The sequence below is a fragment of the Pseudorasbora parva genome, chromosome 6 (genome assembly GCF_024679245.1).
Source record: "Pseudorasbora parva isolate DD20220531a chromosome 6, ASM2467924v1, whole genome shotgun sequence".
In the NCBI taxonomy this organism is placed as follows: Eukaryota; Metazoa; Chordata; class Actinopteri; order Cypriniformes; family Gobionidae; genus Pseudorasbora; species Pseudorasbora parva.
The window spans coordinates 11,536,586-11,553,112 of record NC_090177.1 but is presented as its reverse complement, the minus strand read 5'-3'; the positions used below and the strand labels follow the sequence as shown (position 1 = coordinate 11,553,112).

At 36.5% G+C, this 16,527-nt stretch overlaps 1 protein-coding gene across 1 annotated transcript in view; it reads left to right on the top strand.

The window, feature by feature from the left end:
- mical1 (microtubule associated monooxygenase, calponin and LIM domain containing 1) overlaps positions 1-10,410 on the top strand; it is a 50,976-nt gene extending 40,566 nt beyond the window's left edge. Inside the window, exons 20-24 of the mRNA XM_067445623.1 lie at positions 1,254-1,361; positions 1,534-1,627; positions 7,507-7,597; positions 8,485-8,558; positions 9,458-10,410. Coding sequence (XP_067301724.1) covers positions 1,254-1,361; positions 1,534-1,627; positions 7,507-7,597; positions 8,485-8,558; positions 9,458-9,594 — 504 coding nt within the window. The 3' untranslated portion in view covers positions 9,595-10,410. The remainder of the gene's footprint in view (positions 1-1,253; positions 1,362-1,533; positions 1,628-7,506; positions 7,598-8,484; positions 8,559-9,457) is intronic.
- Positions 10,411-16,527: the final 6,117 nt, after the last annotated feature.

The following is a 16,527-nucleotide window of genomic DNA, read 5'->3' as shown; positions in this document are numbered from 1 at the left end:
TATTTTGCAGACACCACTTAGTTTGCAGACTATCATCACTCAACGGCTGGTTGTCTATCTCATCACTCCTTTTAACAGGGAGGGGACCAGAGCAAAATACTGCCTTTGACATCGTACTTGCGAGTTTACACACCTCTTTAATGTTAATTTTAGTGATCGACTGGTAAAGTCAAACATCATTAGTGCCGACGTGAATAATAATCTTAGAGATCTTACGATTCGCTTTAGCCATCACTTTTAAATTTGCTTTGATGTCAGTCACTCTGGCTCCTGGTAAACATATGACTATGGTGGCTGGTGTCTCCATTTTCACAATCCGTGTAATAGAATCCCCAATAACTAGGGCACTTTCAACAGGATCCTCAGTGAGTGTGTCACTGAGTGGGGAGAACCTGTTTGATGTTTTAATCGGAACGGAAGAGGGTTTTTTGATCCGCGACTATGCCGTCTCACAGTTACCCAATTGCCCTAATGCAAGGGCTTAGCCAGACCGAGCAATGTACAGAGTTCACTAAGCTAGTTGCATCCAAAGCAGTGTCTAAAGCTGCTACCTTCTCACTACTCTCACATAAAGTCTGGATGCGTGTCTCTAATTCTGAAATCTTCTCCATCAGCCTGAATATTTCCTTACATTTATCACATGCGAAATACATGTATATCATGTAGCATGCATTGCAAGTGACAATGACAGGAACAGAAGACACAAGACATAAAGTTGTTTGATGGAGTCTATTTAATAATCCAACTCACCACAGTTGTCTAACGAACACAGAAAACAGGAGACCTGAGTGCCGAGATAGAAAGCTACCAGGCTATCGAAAAGCTAACGCATGGTAGTGATTTAGATTAAAAGCTAGCGATTGTCAAATTTAACTTGATAGGCTATATTAAACAATATATGGTGATGAGACAGTCATATTTAGCAGTATAGATAACAAAGAAAATATATCAAATATAGATTCAATTTCAAACGCAGCTATACAGAGCTACAAACGCTGAGGCAGGCAGCAAGCAGACAGGAGCAATCGATCAGGAACAATCAATCAGCCAGGAGCAGTCCTCAATTAGCCAGGAGCAATCCTATAACATGTTGTGAAGACAATAAACCAGCCCAATTGTAACCTAATTTAAAACAATGAAACTTTTATTAATTTGGTGGAAAAACTGGTAGACTTTCATGTTTTCGGGTAGACTTATAAAAATCTGTTCTCTCATGAAGTTGTTGACTGTAGGTTTGTGTTGTATGTGTTCAGGGAGGCGATTATGAGATTTCTGAGTCAGAGAAACGTGACCTAAAGAGGATGAAAACCCTGGAGCGGAAAGCAAGAATGAGCGAAATCCAGCGCTTCCACAAAGCTCAGGTGAGCAAGATCAGTCAGCACTGTGTAGATTGTTTCTAGATAATGGTATAAAACAAACACTTGCCGCTTTAAAAGAAACATCAGCATCAATTTATATATAGATGAAAAATAGAGTGATATGAATTCCATTCTAACTTGATCTGATACTGTCCTGATTCTGACACCCACACAGACGATTCAGAGACGGCTGGATGAGATAGAAGTGACCTTTAAGGATCTGGAGGAGAAAGGAGTGGAGCTGGAGAGAGCTTTGAGAGGAGAGGCTGGTATGACATCTCATCCATCTACATATGCCGCTAATGATTTCACTTCAGCATATTATACAGCAGTCAGACTGTGTGTGTGCTAAAATTCTCACTGAAACCCAGTGAACTTGTTAACCCTGATAGCACTTGTACGTCACAGAGACGTCTATTAAATATAGATTATTTTGGTTTCAGAGTTACAATAAAAGTAGCTGGCTGTTAAAAGTATTTTCAGGATGGATTTATTCAAACATGTTGGTTTATTCTGCGATAACAACCGGCTGGGTGTACATTATCCCGCTTATTACACGGCTACTAGTCTCAAATAAATAATTATTAGACACAAAATATTGTGTTGAGATTAAATATTTTACTAGCTCTTACGCAAAGCTTCCTCGAAGAAAAACAGTTCCAACCTGCTTTAAGCCTTTATCTATTGCTGAAGATTTGCCATATGCCCTTGCTAAATGTTGAAAATGAATGCTGAAAGGGTTAGTTCACCCAAAAATGAAACCAAGCCTATGGTTTACTCACCCTCAAGTTATCATAGGTGTATATGACATTCTTCTTTCAGACGAATACAATCGGAGTTATATTTAAAAAGTCCAGGCTAATGTTAATCCAAGCTGTAGCTTAGTTGTAGTTGTGTTTGAAGTCAATAAAAAATGCAGCTGTCCGTCAAATAACGTGCTCCACACGGCTCCGATGGGTTAATAGAGCCTTCTGATTCGAATCGATGCGTTTTTTGTAAGAAAAATATCTATATTAAAAACTTTATAAAGGAAACCTGCCTTGAAGTCTTCCATTGAAACCCACGACTGTTTAAGCCACAAGATGGCGCCAGCGTTAAGCATAGAAGTAGTACTGGTCAAGATAACTCGTAGTGCCCGTATGAGCGGTTGTTATCTCGAAATAACGTACCGCTGGAATGCGCGATTGACCAATCAGAATCAAGTATTTCACAGAGCCGTGTAATAATAAATATTGAAGAACAGGTTAAATAAAATAATGAATATGTAATATAGTGAATATATATTTCACAAATATGCAGCAATTAACCATTGAGTTATGGTAATTTAATAGCTTTTCCAGAAGTAAATGTAATTTTGTTCGTAAATTGACAGAATTTAAAAGCTAAATTGACATAATTATTGTGATTCATTGGCTTTAGAAAAAAAATGTTGGGTCACACTTTAGTTTCGGGTCCAATTCTCAATATTAACTAACTATTAATCAATCAATCAATCAACTTTATTTATATAGCGCTTTTACAATCACGATTGTGTCAAAGCAGCTTCACAGTGTCAAACAGGGTAATATTGCGACAAAATTAGATTTGGCTGTACAGCCGTACTGGAGAAAACAGTGATGTTATCAGCTTATTTTAATTTATCATATAGCGACAATGTTGGCAGATCAGTATTATAGTTTATAGAATTAAATAAGACCTAATTCATATATTTTATTTGTATAATAAGTTGAATAACTTTAATCATATTTTTAGTGTCCCCAACTGAGCAAGCCAAGCCAAAGGCGACAGTGGCAAGGAACCAAAACTCCATCGGGGCATGATGGAGAAAAATAAACCTTGGGAGAAACCAGACTCAGTCGGGGTGCCAGTTCTCCTCTGGCCTATTAACACACCGTGTAAGATTATTATTCTGGCAACCTTACAGGTCGGAAATCATATTAGATCGGATTATTCATAATTTTCAGGGTATCACGGAAGAGACAGATTTATTTAGGATGGGGCGTCAATTACACAAGAGTATGAATACATGAAAGATCGGAATTATTGCGCCGAAGACGGGTTTTGAGCATGTCGTGCCAGTGAGGCAAATTCGGAGGGGACACCATTTGACACGGCTCAGCAGACACTCCAGGATGAGCTGGTCATGTCCAGGCAGGTCCACCATCCGATCCGGACAGGGCCCAGATCCGGGATAAACCTCGGGATAAACAGAGAGACTAACATTAGCGTAGATGCCACTCTACTTATGATGTAACGAGTACATCAGGTGTTATGGGAAGTGTTCCCGGTTCCGGCTGACCTAGTTAATGCAGCCTAACAATCAGTCAATTGAATTGAATAATGAAAGTTAAAAATGTTCTATGTGTATGCCATAGTAAAGAGATGTGTTTTTAGTCTAGATTTAAACTGACAGAGTGTGTCTGCTTCCCGAACAATGCTAGGAAGACTATTCCACAATTTAGGAGCTAAATAGGAAAATGATCGACCGCCTGCAGTTGATTTAGATATTCTAGGTATTATCAACTGGCCAGAGTTTTGAGACCGCAATCGACGTGATGGGGTATAATGCGTTAAGAGCTCGCTTAAGTACCGGGGAGCTAAACTATTTAGTGCTTTGTAAGTAATAAGCAAGATTTTAAAATGTATGCGATGTTTAATAGGGAGCCAGTGCAGTGTTGACAGAACTGGACTAATATGATCATACTTCCTGGTTCTAGTAAGAACTCTAGCTGCTGCATTTTGGACTAGCTTGAGTTTGTTTATTAAGCGAGCAGGGCAACCACCCAGTAGAGCATTACAATAATCTAGCCTTGAGCTCATGAACGCATGTACTAACTGTTCAGCATTTTGCATTGAAAGCATGTGCCGTAATTTAGATATATTTTTAAGATGATAGAATGCGGTTTTACAGATGCTAGAAACGTGGCTTTCAAATGAAAGATTGGTATCAAAGAGCACACCCAGGTTCCTCACTGACGACGAGGGCTTGACAGAGCACTCATCAAGTGTTAGACAGTATTCTCGGTTACTACTTGTGGAGCTTTTCTGTCCAATAATTAAAAATTCAGTTTTATCTGAATTAAGTTGCAGAAAATTACTATTCATCCAATTTTTTATATCAGCTATGCATTCTGTTAATCTTGTGAATTGGTAGGTTTCATCCGGGCGTGAGGAAATATAGAGCTGAGTATCGTCAGCATAACAATGAAAACTAACGCCATGTTTCCTAATGATATCTCCCAGTGGTAGCATATACAGGGTGAAAAGCAACGGTCCTAACACTGAGCCTTGCGGTACCCCATACTGAACTTGTGATCGGTGTGACATCTCTTCATTTACTGCTACAAACTGATAACGGTCAGATAAGTACGATTTAAACCATGCCAAAGCAGTTCCACTAACGCCAACATAATTTTCGATTCTATTCAGAAGAATATTGTGATCGATAGTATCAAATGCAGCGCTAAGATCGAGTAACACTAATAGAGAGATACAACCACGATCAGATGATAAGAGTAAATCATTTGTAACTCTAATTAGAGCAGTCTCAGTGCTATGATACGGTCTAAATCCTGACTGGAAATCCTCACATATACCATTTCTTTCTAAAAAAGAACATAATTGTGAAGACACGGCCTTTTCTAGTATTTTTGATAGAAACGGTAGATTCGAGATTGGCCTGTAATTGACTAATTCTTTAGGATCAAGTTGTGTTTTTTTAATAAGTGGTTTAATTATAGCCAACTTAAAAGTTTTCGGTACATATCCTAATGTCAAAGATGAATTAATGATATTAAGCAGAGGATCTATGACCTCTGGAAGTATCTCTTTTAATAGCCTAGTCGGTATAGGGTCAAGCATACATGTTGTTGATTTTGATGATTTTACAAGTTTAGCCAGTTCTTCTCCTCCTATAGCAGTGAATGAGTGTAATTTTTCCTCAGTGACCCTGCAGTGCTCTGTCTGAAGTGATACTGTAATAGACGGCTGCATGGTTATAATTTTATTCCTAATATTATCAATCTTACTAGTAAAGAAGTTCATAAAGTCATTACTGCTGTGTTGTTTACAAACATCAGAAGCTGAAGCTTTATTTTTTGATAATTTAGCCACTGTATCGAATAAATACTTAGGGTTGTGTTTGTTTTCTTCTAAAAGAGATGAGAAATAAGCAGATCTAGCAGTTTTTATGGCCTTTCTGTATGCAATCATGCTCTCTTTCCACAAATTGCGAAAAACCTCTAGTTTTGTTTTCTTCCAGCTGCGCTCCATTTTTCTGGCTGCTGTTTTAAGGGCCCGAGTGTGCTCGTTGTACCACGGCGTTGGATTATTTGCTTTAATCTTCTTTAAGCGCCGGGGAGCAACTATGTCTAAAGTGCTAGTAAGGAGAGAGTCAATAGTTTCGGTTGCAGCATCAAGTTCATCTTGGCTATCTGTAATGCTGAGGAGATGGAACTGATGAGGAAGACTATGTACAAAGAGGTCCAGAGAAATATACGGCTTTTGACATCGTACTTGCGAGATTACACACCTCTTTAATGTTAATTTTGGTGATCTCCGACTGGCGAAGTCGAACATCATTAGTGCCAACGTGAATAATAATCTTAGAGAATTTACGATTAGCTTTAGCCAGCACTTTTAAATTTGCTTTGATGTCAGGCGCTCTGGCTCCCGGTAAACATGTGACTATGGTGGCTGGTGTCTCTATTTTCACATTCCGTGTAATAGAATCGCCAATAACTAGGGCACTTTCAACAGGATCCTCAGTGGGTGCATCACTGAGTGGGGAGAACCTGTTTGATGTTCTAATCGGAACGGAAGAGTGGTTTTTTGATCCGCGACTATGCTTTCTCATCGTCACCCAGCCCTGCTGCGCGGGCTCAGCCGGAACCAAACAATGAGTGTTCACTAAGCTAGTCGCATCCAAAGCAGTATCTAAAGCTGTTACATTCTCACTACTCTCACATAAAGCTTGGATGCGTGTCTCTAAATCTGAAATCTTCTCCGTCAGCCTGATTAATTCCTTACATTTATCACATGTGAAGCCCTGTTCGCCAACGGAGATAGATATGCTAAACATGTAGCATGCAGTGCAAGTGACAATGACAGGAGAAGAAGACATGGCTTACCGTATTTGTTGATGAATCCAAAACTTACCACAGTTGTCTGATGGAGTCTTTTTAATAATCCAACTCACCACAGTTGTCTATAGAACTCAGAAAACAGGAGACCTGGATGCTGGGATGGAAAGCTACCAGGCTAGTGAAAAGCTAACGTGTGGTAGTGATTTAGATTAAAAGCTAGTAATGTCAAATTTAAATTGATAGGCTATATTAAACACTATATGGTGATGAGTAAGTTATATTTAGCAGTGTAAATTACAAAGAAAATATATCAAATAGAGATTCAAACACAGCTATACAGAGCTACAAACACTGTGGTGGCAGCAGCAGCAGGCAGGGAATAATATTAACTATTATTCTTGCCTCAAACTCCTAATTACTGCATATTAATAGATAGTAAGGTGGTAGTTGAGGTAATGGGTAGGATTAAGGGATACAGAATAAGGCATTAATATGTGCTTTATAAGTACTAATATACAGCATAATAATATCCTAGTAATATGCATGCTAATAAGCAACTAGTTCATAGTGAGAATTGGACCCTAAACTAAAGCAAATTTTGTTCATGCATAGACTAAAATATCGACTTTTGGGATTAAAGAATGGAAATCAGCTAATCAAACTGAGGATCGATTAAAATTGAGAAATGAACCCAGTCTAACATTAGGACAACTTTCAGAAGATGTTTTATTAACATATAACCATTTCAATGAATGTGAATCTGCTCTTTTAAGATTTTGTTACATTTTTTATCAGATGTTTAATAATGAAACTAATGAATGAAATTAATTAATGCTTTATTTATGGTTCTCATTCTGCAAATGCAAAAAAAAAAAAAAAAATCTCGCATATACATTTCTTTAAATGATATTGCTTTTTGTGCCCTTCATACAGCTCCTTCAATACGGTTTTAAGCTTCTTCTTTTTTTACTTCAAGTTAAGAGAAGCCAAAGTGTGGCAATGACTGGGGATAAGGAGATCTTGTAGGTGTCATAACCTCCTGTGTTGATGTATGTGTGTTTTAGGTACAGGTGACCCTGAAACGATTGACCAGTGGATTGAACTGGTCCAGGAGAAGAACAATCTACTCTCAGAGGAGTCTGATCTCATGGTGGCGTAAGTCAGATCATCACAAAATTGCACTTTTTTAAATATTCCTTCATGTTACTCTGTGACACTCTACAATGACTTTTGGACATTGCTCTACTCAGGAATACATCTGAATGTGTGCTGCTCTTAAGTTTATTTATTGCATCTGCACTGCCACTTTAATTTTCCTCCATATAGCACTATGTCACTCTGCAAAGACATTTTAGACGCCGTTCTACTGCAGTAATCATAATATTACCTCAGGACTTCTTATGTACACTATAACTCTAAACACTGATTACCTTTATGGTACCTGTTACTTCCACTGGTCCATGTCTTTCTGTCTATGGGTACTGTAGTCACTCAAGAACCTCAGTGCTCTCTATGTCTTATGCTTTGTTATTGTCAATGTATGTCTGAGCCTCGTCACAAGCATTTCAATGCCCAGTTTTCCCCAGTGTTAACTATGCAAATGACAAATAAATGCCTCTTGTCTCTTGACTTGTTTCCCTCAAACATGGGCAGGAGTTGAGTTAAAAGAATAAGCATCTTGGTTGCTTAACCAAGTACTAATGTCAGCATTAATATAATGTACATTTAAAGGAACTCAATAGCAGTTATTGATCAAAGTGCATCATTTATTTTTGCATGTGTTAAGAAAAACCTCGAACCTCACTGAAAGCCAGCTCACAGTCTCGTTGCCCCTGGCAACCTCTCCTCTGCTTGTCTTTGATGAGCACTAATACTTAAGATGAATGCTTAGAGTGGCCTGATTTATTTAACCCACCGCTTTGCATGCATTTAGCATATATTGGCTCTGTGCACAATTGGATCCTCTGTGTTAGAAACTAAATTACAGGCTGTGCTAACAGCAGCATAATATATTTGTGTGATTCTGGTTTTGTGTTTCAAAGGTCTCGACAGCTGGAGCTGGAAGACAAACAGAGCATGTTAGAGATGGAGCTGCGGCGATACATGGAAATGGATGGTGAGAAATTAAAGCTAATTCTGTTCAGATTAGTTTCAGTTTGTAAATGGTCACATATATAACGTTGTGTACAGTACATGGAATTATATAATCATTATATTGTCCTTATGATTTATTTATGTAAATAGTGCTGTATTCTAACAAATTACATTTTATAATTATTAAATTCATATAATTGTTAAATTCAAACTAATAAGTCCATCTGTCAGTTAATACAAGTCATAAAAGCATTATGTATAGTAATAATAAAATATATTATATTTGTATGGTCTAGCTGTTAGTTCAGAAACTCCAATGAAGAGCAAATACAAGAAAAATGCAATTTTTTGTATTGTATTTAATTATTTAATATTAAATATTTCTAATTAAATTAGAAATGTATTTATTTGAAATTAGTGTTCCTATTGAAAAAAAAATAATTAAAGCTTCAAGTATTAGTATTGTTGTTGTTGTCCTCATCATCTAGCTCTGTGCTCATGCTCACAATGAGCAAAAAATCCCAAAATAAAGTTTTATTGTGTTAAATGTATACGATATAAATTATTATTATTGAAATACTACATTTCAAAGTTAGTATTATTTAGTCTAAAGATTGGTTGACTATAACAATATAGTGAAAAAAGTTCTAAATATAAAAGAATAGCAGAGCTAATTTATCAGCTATCATTGAAATAACTTTTGGAACTTTTTTTTCCAGCTGATTAAATGCTGGATCATTTAAAGCAACAGAAGACAAAACAGCCCTTGCTTATATTAATCAGAATTATATTTTCCACTGGTGTGGGCATTAATATAGTTATTGTTATAGTTATTGTTCTTGGTCTTAATTTATTTTTATTTATGTAAACATACTGTTTGCACACATGCATTAAAATGTTGCTATGTTCTTGTACGTGTAGACGCTGAGAAGACCCCTGAGCAGCAAGCACAGGAGGAGCGGATCCTGCAGGAGATGCTGGATGTGGTGGACATGAGGGATTCACTGGTGGCCTTCCTGGAGGAGAAGAGGTTGAAGGAAGTCAATGACGAACTGTAGTACACAAATACGCACATTTACCGGGTCAAAACACGTCACAAAACCCTAATGGAGTATTTCACCTTTAACTTCATCATTTACTTTCCCTCATGCTGTTCTAAACCTACTATGACTTTCTGCCTTCTGTGGAAAACAAAGGAAAACATTTGCACAATATCTTCTTTTCTATACAATGAAATGAAATGGTCCTTAAAGCGATGGTTCACACAAAAATGAAATAATTGTGATCAATTACTCACCCTCAGGTTGTTCCAAACCTGTGAGACTTTCGTTCATCTCCGAAACACAAACAAAGATAATTTAAATGCCCCTCCATTGACAGCTTCACACCTACCTTTTGCGGCTAAAACAAGATCATAGAGATCATAAAACTGATCCATATGAATATAGCGGTTCAGTCCAACATTTTCTGAAGAGACAATTGATTTTATAAAGAACAGATTTCATTTTTAGGCTTGTATTGTCTGATTGGTTCTTGCTGAAGTTCAAATGTAGAACACGAGAATGAACCTCAGTGGTTTTCACATGCCAAGTGAACATGCTTGACCTTCTGTTTACCACAACTGATGTGAGATTTGATGAATGTTTATATGTGAATAAAAGCCTAAACTCTGTTCATCATATAAAGCGATCGTGTCTCTTTAGAAAATCTGGCCTAAACCGCTCAATTCATATAGATGGATTTTACCGTCTCTTAATGAACTTTTTGAAGCGTCAAAGTGGTAGCATAGCTGTCAGTGGAGGGACAGAAGCTCTCAGATTTCATTCAAATATTTATTTGTGTTTCAAGGATATGACATGAGGGTGAATAAATGAGGACAGTTCACCAAAAAATGAAAATTCTATCTCTTTAAATCTTTTTACTTTTACTTTTTTTTTAAAACCTTTAAAGGGAAAGACAAATATTGTTAAATATCTGCTTTCAGATTTTGTATGTTCAATGTCATTGTTGCCAAACATTAATGCTTCTCATGTGCCTCATAATCAGTTTTTCAGTGCTCAAATTTTGAATATATATGTTCAGATTACACATATAGATTTTCAGCAAACAACAACTTTCATTTTTAACATATTTCCACACAGAGCTTCTCATTAAGACTATAGTATGGTGTGCTTTTGTCATTTTTGAGCCTTGACAGCTGTGTGAACATCCACACACATCTCTTGTGTGCTCGGTGAAAGAAAGAAAATCATACAGGATTGCATCAACATGAGGGTGAATAAATGATGCCAGAATATTACTTTAGTGTGAACTGGATCTATTGCTTCACTGATTTTGCATATTATAAAGAAACCCAATGACTCGCTGGCACAAACGTCTACATTGCACAACTCTGTGCAAAAACTCTGCTCTTGAAAACCAAAGCATTAAACACATCTGTGCACACACACACACACACACACACACACACACACACACACACACACACACACACACACACACACACACACACACACACACACACACACACACACAGTCACTATGGTCTTGCTCCAACATAAATGTGCTTTCAAATGGATATAGAAACTCTGAAGACTGTGCCAAATGTTGTGGAACTGCACATCCATCCCAGACTTCACAGCCCGGACATGGCCTTTCCTGAGACCAACGGCGGTCACGCTACACACGGACTGTAGAATTTGCTGGGTCAGATGTATGCGCACACGTGCAATTATATTACGTCTTGCACTTTTATAAAAGTCTATTGAGGTCATGTATGTTCTAAATATCAAGAGATATTATATAAACGGTATTTACACATTTATAGTTTCATATTTGGCAGAACATGATGCCAATATCAAAGTCTTAAACAGCACTTGCATTGTATTATTATGAATATTTTATGGCTTTGCAACATTAAGAGATTCAATATCACAATGGGCTTTTGTGAAGTTAATTATGTTTTTTTCTTTCTTGAAAGTGATTGTATTTTGTTATTCTTATTATAATCATCAAACTCCACATATTATTATTATAATTATTTTGGTATTTCCTGCATGATTCATTTTTGACTCTCAGGGGAACATCTGCGTGGCCCGGTTTACTTCTGTACATTTGCGTGTCATTATTTGGAAGTATGTACACAGTATATAATGAATTTATTTTAGGGAGGCACAAAAAAAGTGCGGTGAGACTTAACACGTCTTTTTGTTTCTTTGCTGTATGAAATTCTCTCAGAGAATTATTACTTGGAACATTTATGTGTTTGATCAATTGGTTTTCCTTTTTGAGGCTCTGAGAACAATTGGTGGCATTAATTCTTGTCAAAGAGGATATTTGTGGTAGTGTTTTGGGAACAGTGGTGTAATATTTGCTGTTTGCTTTTGTTCCCTGAATTTCTTTACTTCAAACATGTTCACATTCACACCAGTGGTTTCTTTTCTATGGGGACAGGAATTCATTAATATGCTAATAAAATATTTAGCACTTAATGTTTTTTTTTCTCTCTCTGTTGGGTTTCAGGGCTGTGAGCACGGCCTTGATTTCTTCATTTACATCAGAAACAGATTTTGAGCATTGACGTCAGGGCTGCTTTGACGCAGATGCGTTATTCTACAGGCTTTTTATATTAGTATGTGAAATGGTATGTACTTACTCTTGCAACGTTGCTTCATAACATGTTTAAGTATGCTACATTGTTTTCACATGAGTTGGACATACTCGTATAGTATAGTAAGGGTAGGATGGTAGTGTGCTATTCTCATATTTTCAGGGAACGGGGGGCATCATAGGCAGGTTTAGATGAGGGATCCAAATGCAGGGAGATTTTGATGGAAAAAAACAATCGTAACATAAACCAGGAACAAAATAACACAGAGTGAAAAAAAGGAGCAGAGAATATAAAGGCTATTTAAACAGGGGTAAACGACTAGGCACATGTTAACATAAGAGTCCCACAGAGAGCAAGACACAAGCAGATCTGACACGTATCCTTCGTCTGCTAAAAAGCTCCATATGAAATCTCTGCAGAAATGGAGTGACCACTTTCCTGTCATATAAAACAACATTTTCTGTCATTGCTTTGTTGCTCTGAACTTTTAAGTGTTGCTTGCTTCTTCTTTTTTTAAAAGGTCTGTCTCACCACTAGAGGGCCTCCTTCGTCTGTTTTACAAGGAGCAACAGGATGCCATGGGATCAGGACAAAGTTTGATTATGGATGTATCTATTCTAGATTAATGATGTGAGTACACAGATTGTATTATGGTGTGTGTGTGAGAGAGAGAGAGAAAGAGAGCGCGAGAAAGAGAGAGAGAGAGAGTTAGTTTGTGTGGAGTGTGAGGGACAGAGGTGTTTTTTTACAGTACAGTTTTTTTTCTGTGGAAAACGTTTAATTTTTCTACATTCTAAAGCATAATGTCGTACTTTTTACTGCACTACTTTTCATAATACATTTTTATTTAATACTTAATGACATGAAAATCTATTGTCTTACTCATACTCAAGTAAAACTTTGAATTTTACTTTTACTTGAGTAAATGATAACTGGATCAGGTACACTGGTCGCAGAGCAGCACACATTTGTGATTTGTGAATTTGTATAGATACTGAATTGGGCTCAGATCAGATACAGAAGCCTGTAATCATATGCCATCATACATCACTGCAGAGCCATCTGTGCGCTCCTCCATCAAGAGCTGTACTGCAGCACAACAGATGCTCATTTCACTGGATGAGTGTCTGCTCCTCAATCATGGCTTTTTTAATCACTGGTACTTTTTAAATTACATTTACCGTTCCTCCTCTGGAGAATCAATCTGATTTGAGAAGGTCAGAGAGACAGAAAATTGATGATAAAACAGATCATTTTGGAGCTAGCATTCAACATTATGAACTTTGATTGTTGTTTAATAAGCCAAATTCGTAATGTCAATCTTCAAAACATCAAACAAAACCAGTGTTTAAGTTTGTGAGTTGTGCATGACCTGAAACCTACCAACACATTATTAATGACAGTATTAATACCTTCAGTTCAGATCACACTTTTGATGCAATTTAATTCACAGAAATTAAATTTGGCTAACTAAAAATTTAGATGTGATCAGTAACTACAATTGGAGACATTTTTTTTTTTTTTTTACAGTGCAGTAAGTTCTTCAAAATCTTCACCAAGGCTGCATTTCTTTTTTTGAATTTTTTTCAGGATTCTTTGATTTTTCATAGAAAATTTAAAAGAACAGCATTTATTTGAAATATAATTTTTTGTAACATTATAAATATCTTTTAATACAATTACTTTAAATTAATAATTAAACAAATTAATAAACACTTTTTATGATACATATAGCCTAATGTGATTTTATGTTTTGTACATATATATATATATATATCATAACAGTATATATAACTAGTTTATAATAAATCATAAAAATAATAATACATTTGATATAATATAATTTGCCTCAACACATAACAAAGCTGTCAATTGTGCATTTCACTCATTGTATATTCTTAAAAGATAAAAGTGAAGTATTATAATGTAATAATGAACTATGAACATTTATAAGACATTAATAATACACTGCTCACAAAATAAGCCATCATATGGCATTTTTCTGGAAGGCTTTTGTTGTATGGAAAAGAACATCAGAACTCCTGCCTAATTTCTTCATGACAGTGAGTACATGGTGACAGACTTTTCATTTTTATGAAGATATTCTCTTTCTCTCCCTTTTTGTACTATTATTAGATACTTTATCATCATCATTGTCATGTGTCTGTACCTTTCTCTCTGTTCCTCTATTACCCTCTGACACTCATTTTCTCTCACACCTTCAAGCAAACACCCAATCTGAGTTACATAAGACATCATTGTTCATGAAGGCTTTCCGGTGACATCACTGTCAGATTATCACTGGCTTTAGACGACAGATGCTTTCTACTGTCAGCGATAATCAGCTTTGATTTGACTTTAATGATATTGCATTTTACCATAGAACATGCTTTTTCTGCAAATTAAGATTTGATACAAGTAATTTGAAGTAAAAATATAGCAAGCAGAAATTATCAGGGCAAAGCACAACAAAAGCAAACAAGAAAGCTAGCAACAGGCCAACTGCAAAAATGAGTAAAGACATTTGGAGACGATTTTAAGCATAAAGGTTGAAAACCCTAGCCTGACAAGTCAGACTCACATCAAGATGTTTGGTCTGGAAACTGAGGGGCGGGATAAACGGTTGTCTTTCAAACTCCTTCTGCACGCGATAGGATAGCGCTACACCAATCAGAGCAATGAAGGTGAAGCAGAGCTAGGCGTGATGTGATAGAGACACAATGTGATTGGCCTGACCAGAGTTTGGTTTTTCCAGCTCAGAAGTGTATTGAGTCGCGGCAGATTAGATTTGTTACCCCTAAGGTGCGTCTAGATTTTTAGGCTATGAAAACCCACAAATTGGATATCATTTGACTCGTCTCGAGCAGCATGTAGCCTCTGGTCATGCTGGCCATGACATGTACCAAGTTTGGTCTGAATACGAGTTACAGAGATACAGCCTTGCATCTGTTTCTGCAAACACTATAGGCTACGTAAAATTCATTCATTCATATTCATTATTTGAAACACGGTTTGATGAATCATTTTGAATTCAAGAATCTTTTATCACCATGGTGTTTAGCTCAGCTGATCTGGTTAAATGTACAAATTTGAGCGACACGCCTAGAAGGACTTGGAAAATGCATGTTTATCAGATAATTCAAAATGGCGGGAAATTTTTCATTATGGAAAATGACGTCATAGGGTGCAATCGAATCACCTTGAGCCAAGGAATCAGAGTAAAAAAAATATTCCTCTTACGGTTCAAAAGTTATGAGCACAAACATAAGTGAAACATTGGACAGGCGCTAGAGGGATTGAGTTAGAGACTCCGAATTTGCTATGTTCTCTGTCTATGTGTCAAATTCTGGGCTGCCAGACTCTCAGAGAGAATTTTTAATAATAAAAATACAATACAATTGTTTTTATATTGCAAATTTAAAAAGAACTGGTGTTGACCAAAGTGCTTTACAAAAAAGGAGACAAAGATTAGAATATAAATACCATAAGGTAACAGATAATAAAATATAATAAAATGGAAAACCTATATGAAATTCAACGAATATGGAAAACATTTGAGAAAAGATACGTTTTAAAAGATTTGAAATTTGACAGAGTTTGGGCGGATCTGATATAAGTTATTCCATAACTTGGAGGAGCCGATGATAGCACAAGTAATAGATCAGTCCTGTGTGATCTGGACAGTGAGGGCAGATGTAATAGTTCAGATATGTATGTGGAGCCTGGTTCTGCAGTGACTTATACACAAATAACAAAAGCTAACCAATGAAGCGAGATCAAAACGGGTGTAATGTGTTCACTTTTACGCTTCCCTTTGAGGATTTTTGAACTATAATTGCATGCATCATGCATGAGATACATATCTGAGGGGCACCAATATATAAAGAGTTACAATTATTCTAATCGGGATGTTAAAAAAGCATGCATAACAGTCTCGAAGTTCGTAGCAGACAAAAAGGACTTAACCTTGGCTAAAAGACCAAGATGGTTACAACAGGACTTAACCGCACTACTTGTCTGCTTATCATATTTAAGGTTATCAAGAAAGAATAACCCCAGAGTCCAAACACGGGTGGTACTGTGTGAAGATCAAAATCATACTGCGATCAATTGAAACAAACAAGATCATTTCAGGCTTGCTCTCCTTAAGACTCAAGAATAGAAAAGTACCTTTGGTGCTTGAGCCCTAAAAGTACACACTTCACCTATAAGTACTCTAAATACACAAACATGACTAATGCACATTGTAAATTTACTCTAGTTTTGTACTATGTTATTGTACTATTCCATATTTAGTTTTCTCTTTTCCATTATGTAACATCGTTAACTTCTGCTCATACATGTAGAGGCTGCTCAGAGTAACAGGCATTTTAAGACCTTC